Genomic DNA, 5,000 nt, shown 5'->3' with positions numbered 1-5,000 from the left:
TGAGTTGAGCGAGGACAGGGGAGTGGAAGGAGGCCCATTGTGCTATCAAATTGGAAATGCTCTTACAGCTTGTCCTAACCGCATGTGAGCGTCCGACTGTCCACACGGAATCCATTAGATATGTTGTTCTATTGCATCATGTGTCTCGTTCAAAATAGAAAATAGATAAAAGTTCTGATTGAAACGTTGAACTGCATTAGCCTACACAGCAGAGTACTGTGTCGTGTCGTGTTTTGTTGCATCCAGTTAGAACATTCCAATTGAAAAACAAAGTCACAAAGTGATTTTTGTCACAAGCGATCGCTCGCATGCAGTTGGCACTCACCATTATGTGACAGTTTACATTTTAAAGTCAGTAGGTTCTGTGAGTAGGCGAGAACATGAGTTGGGTGGTTTCCCATGGGGAAGTTTTGTAAGGGTATCTCGGAGTTGGCGATGCAAGCGCTGGCTAGCAGCGTCGCCGCGGCAGGTCACTCGCTGAAACTCTGCCAGAGCAAAGATGAGAGACGAGAGACAAGCAAGCAAGCAAGCGAACGAGCGGCGTGTATCAAAGCGTTCTCCCAGCCGCCTGGATGCCAAGGCCTGTCATTAGCAGCTCACACAAGAGATGCTTTGTGGGGGAGGCAGGCGGGCCCGGACTCCACCCCTCGCCTTTGATATGACATAGGTAGGAAATTATGGAGCCTGCACGGGGAGATTTGCTGACAAGATCACTTGGAACCGAACCAACACTGTGTGTGTGTGTGTGTGTGTGTGTGTGTGTGTGTGTGTGTGTGTGTGTGTGTGTTTGTGTTTACCTCTGTTCAGCAGAATCCATCTTAGGGCAGGCAGAAACATAGATGAAGCTGTATGTTTTCCAGGAAGCCTCGGCCGGGATACGTACCTTGTTGGCAGGTTAACATGACACCTCTTTGGGGGAGGTAGCGCTGAGGTGGTGTAGTAGCAGCTATGTATGTTAGTTCATTTAGTTGGGTAGAAGAGGCCATAAAGACAGAGCTACACACACACACACACACACACAAGACAAGTCAAGACGTTTTTTCTTTTTTTTTCCATGACCAGTCAATAGTGAACAAGGGGGATACAATGTCTTGTTGGTGTTGGTGTTGGTGGAGCTGGTGTTGGTGGAGCTGGTGTTGGTGTTGGTGGTGGTGCTGGTGGAGCTGGTGTTGGTGTTGGTGGAGCTGGTGTTGGTGTTGGTGTTGGTGGAGCTGGTGTTGGTGTTGGTGGAGCTGGTGTTGGTGTTGGTGGTGGTGTTGGTGTTGGTGGAGCTGGTGTTGGTGTTGGTGTTGGTGGAGCTGGTGTTGGTGTAGGTGTTGGTGTTAGTTTTGGTGTTGGTGCTGGTGTTGGTGGGGCTGGTGTTGGTGTTGGTGGAGCTGGTGTTGGTGTTGGTGTTGGTGTTGGTTTTGGTGCTGGTGTTGGTGTTAGTGGAGCTGGTGTTGGTGCTGGTGTTGGTGTTGGTGGAGCTGGTGTTGGTGTTGGTGTTGGTGTTGGTGTTGGTGGAGCTGGTGTTGGTGGAGCTGGTGTTGGTGTTGGTGTTGGTGTTGGTGTTGGTGTTGGTGGAGCTGGTGTTGGTGTTGGTGGAGCTGGTGTTGGTGTTGGTGGAGCTGGTGTTGGTGGAGCTGGTGTTGGTGGTGTTGGTGGAGCTGGTGTTGGTGTTGGTGTTGGTGCTGGTGCTGGTGTTGGTGTTGGTGTTGGTGCTGGTGTTGGTGGAGCTGGTGTTGGTGTTGGTGGAGCTGGTGTTGGTGGTGTTGGTGGTGTTGGTGGAGCTGGTGTTGGTGTTGGTGTTGGTGGAGCTGGTGTTGGTGGAGCTGGTGTTGGTGTTGGTGTTGGTGTTGGTGGAGCTGGTGTTGGTGGAGCTGGTGTTGGTGTTGGTGTTGGTGTTGGTGGAGCTGGTGTTGGTGGTGTTGGTGGTGTTGGTGGAGCTGGTGTTGGTGTTGGTGTTGGTGGAGCTGGTGTTGGTGGAGCTGGTGTTGGTGGAGCTGGTGTTGGTGTTGGTGCTGGTGGAGCTGGTGCTAATTTACTGCCGAGTCTGGAGTGGCGCATGAAGCCGTATCAGGCGCTCATTATGGGAGCTGACAGAGGAGAGGCTCGTCTGAGTTAGGGAGGCCATCTCGCCAGTCTCACTGCTTCACACCTGCCGCTTTAGTTGCCCCTTATTTATGAGACGCCGCAGTAGTGGGAGCAGGGCTTCGTTTTGTTTAGTGTTTGTTTTATTTCAGCACCAACTTCTTTTTCCCGGACTGCTTCTGTTTTGCTCGGTTGTTTGTTGCCTTCTCTTTTTATCATTTTATGTCTCTATCCACCTTTTCCTTCTCTTTTTATCATGTTATGTCTCTATCCACCTTTTCCTTCTCTTTTTATCATGTTATGTCTCTATCCACTTTGTCTTTGCTCCTTGGAGCAGATAGTGAGCTAAGTGTAATAGGATGGCATGTGTACTGATTATTTCTCTCTCTCTCTCTTCTCTCCTCTATCTCTCTCTCTCTCTGTTCTCTCCTCTCTCTATATCTCACTCTTTCTATCTTTCTTTCTCTCTCTCTCTCTCTCTCTCTCTCTTTCTTTGTCAGTGTGTGATTGTGTGTGTTTGTGTGTGTGTGGGGGGTGGGGGGGACTATGTGTAGGAGAGTGTGTGTGTTTGTGTACAGTATAACACTCTTTGAGTTGCACTGAGAATGTGTTGGTCCACACTCCCCTAACAACCGTAGTGGAGGACGAGGACATCCCTCTGGGTGTCCATCCATCTCCTCAGCTGTCCATCCTCACCCACCCCCCCGCTGCCTCCAGCAACCCCTCTCCTGCCTATTTGTGGCAGGTGTAGCTTCACATCCACTCCCTTGCCATCATTTGCAGGCTCTTCCGGCAGCTTGGGGAACGCTAATTAGATACTGGGCGTCAGCAGTCATAGCACCACTGATACAATGCTGTTTTTAATGGGGAATCAGAGAGTGACCATGTTGATAGCAGTGTAACCACGTTTGTGTGTGTGTGTGTGTCTGTGTGTGTGTGTGTGTGTGTGTGTGTGTGTGTGTGTGTGTGTGTGTGTGTGTGTGTGTGTGTGTGTGTGTTGTGTGTGTGTGTGTGTCTGTGTGTGTGTGTGTGTGTGTGTGTGTGTGTGTGTGTGTCTGTGTGTCTGTGTGTGTGTGTGTGTTGTGTGTGTGTGTCTGTGTGTGTGTGTGTGTGTGTGTGTCTGTGTGTGTGTGTGTGTGTGTGTGTGTGTATGTGTGTATTTGTGTGTGTGCGCGCATATCTGTGTGTGACAATGCTAGGATACTGAAATATGGTTCTCATTTTGATATGCTGTTATTACGCTCTCAAGCCTCTCCGGTGAAATGCCATGCAGGATATTTTCTGAGGCTCTCTAACCCATTCCAGCTTTGGGGTGATTTAGTGTGCCCTATGAATGACAATAAAGAAGGATGTGTTCTGTTGACCCACTACCTCTTCCCTCTGTTATCTCCCCTCTTCTCTGTCTTTGGAGTTGTGAAACCTCCAGCTTGTGCGGCTGTGCATTGTGTGATCCACAGCCCAGCTGAGTGGAGGAACAGCATCAGTGTGATGTCTAATTAAATAGGAGCAAATGGGCTTACAACCTCTGCCTCTTAATTAGTTCAGGGTTGCACGGCTACAAAATGAATTAATATGTTTGGATTTGATTCAATTAAGCTCTGATTGCGGCGTGGGCCGAGAGTGATTCACGCTACCATGCTGTTGAGATGTATGTCCCTCAGGTCTGAATGAGACTGACGCCTGTGTCCTCTATTTCCTTCCAGGGTTGCAGATTTGCAAGGACACCAGGACGAGAGACAAGGAAGCAACGCAAGATTGAAAGAGAGAAAGAACGAGAGAGAGAGAACGAGAGAGAGAGAACGAGAAGTCACTTTTGGGATGAGTGACGTGAAAAGTGTCCGGTTCCGGTGAGGTCCAGCATTTCCACGTTCGTCCTCCCAGCCCCATCCTTGCCCCCTTCCTCCTCCTCCTCCTCCTCCTCCTCCTCCTCCTCCTCCTTATCCCTCTCCGCCCCTCCTCCTCCTCTTCCTCTCTAGCAGAGGAGGCCTGCTCGTGTGGGAGCGTGTTCCATTTCCCAGCATTCCCGGCGGCGCAGCGTGGCCGTCCCTGCGGGAGTGCGGGGCGACTCGGGCCGGAGCGGAGCGGCCAGTGTGGGCCGGTGAGAGAGAGAGAGACAGAGAGAAAAGAACGAAAGAGAAAGAGAGCGAAAGAGAGAGAACAAGATGAGGGAAGGACTGGCACGCAAGGTGTGGCTACTGTGTCTGGGCGCGCTGCTGTGTGGCGTCTCGTCCGGTCTGGACCGGGCTCACCGGCGCCACATGGGCCTGCACCGACACCGCGGCGAGCGTGGTAAGGAGGGTCAGGTGCTGCATCGGTCCAAGCGGGGCTGGGTCTGGAACCAGTTCTTCGTCATCGAGGAGTACACGGGCCCCGACCCCGTGCTGGTCGGACGGGTGAGTGTGAAAGGGCACGTATAGGTCAGGGCTCCTTCAGCTGGCTTTCCTGCAGATGTCATTTCCTGTCTTATTCAGAGTATGTGTGTGTGTGTGTGTGTGTGTGTGTGTGTGTGTGTGTGTGTGTGTGTGTGTGTGATTTCTCTCTCACTCTCTCTACTATACTGTATCTGAATATATATAGGACTTGTATGAGAGCAATGTGTAATATATTTTATAAGCCTGTTTATTGCTATAAATATATACACACACACACACACACACACACACACACACATATATATATAAAACTCTTTCTTCTTCTCTTTTTCTCTCTTTCTCATTCACCATCCTTCCTTAATATTGTTATTATCCTACAAGTATGCCCAAGACAAAGTTCTCTTAAAGGTGACCACTATGTGAAAGTTTCTATTAAATTCAGTGCTGTGCGTTGTCCTTGCAATATCCTCCATTGGTTCTACCACTGCAATCAGTGGCCCACTTGATTAAAGGTTATAAATTGGATTTCCTTTTTAATATCGCCGCAGTCCCCTGTGA

The 5,000-nt window shown here is 50.0% G+C and overlaps 1 protein-coding gene across 1 annotated transcript in view; it reads left to right on the top strand.

The window, feature by feature from the left end:
- cdh11 (cadherin 11, type 2, OB-cadherin (osteoblast)) overlaps positions 1-5,000 on the top strand; it is a 50,128-nt gene that overhangs the window by 25,124 nt on the left and 20,004 nt on the right. The window contains exon 2 of the mRNA XM_076286647.1: positions 3,774-4,463. Coding sequence (XP_076142762.1) covers positions 4,233-4,463 — 231 coding nt within the window. The 5' untranslated portion in view covers positions 3,774-4,232. The remainder of the gene's footprint in view (positions 1-3,773; positions 4,464-5,000) is intronic.

Source organism: Alosa pseudoharengus, unplaced genomic scaffold, assembly GCF_046254945.1.
Source record: "Alosa pseudoharengus isolate Yale_2024_CS ecotype anadromous, Long Island Sound unplaced genomic scaffold, YU_APseudo_1.1 YU_APseudo_1.1_scf_16, whole genome shotgun sequence".
Taxonomy (NCBI): Eukaryota; Metazoa; Chordata; class Actinopteri; order Clupeiformes; family Clupeidae; genus Alosa; species Alosa pseudoharengus.
The sequence above is the reverse complement of the archived record's forward strand: the minus strand, read 5'-3'. Positions and strand labels throughout refer to the sequence as shown.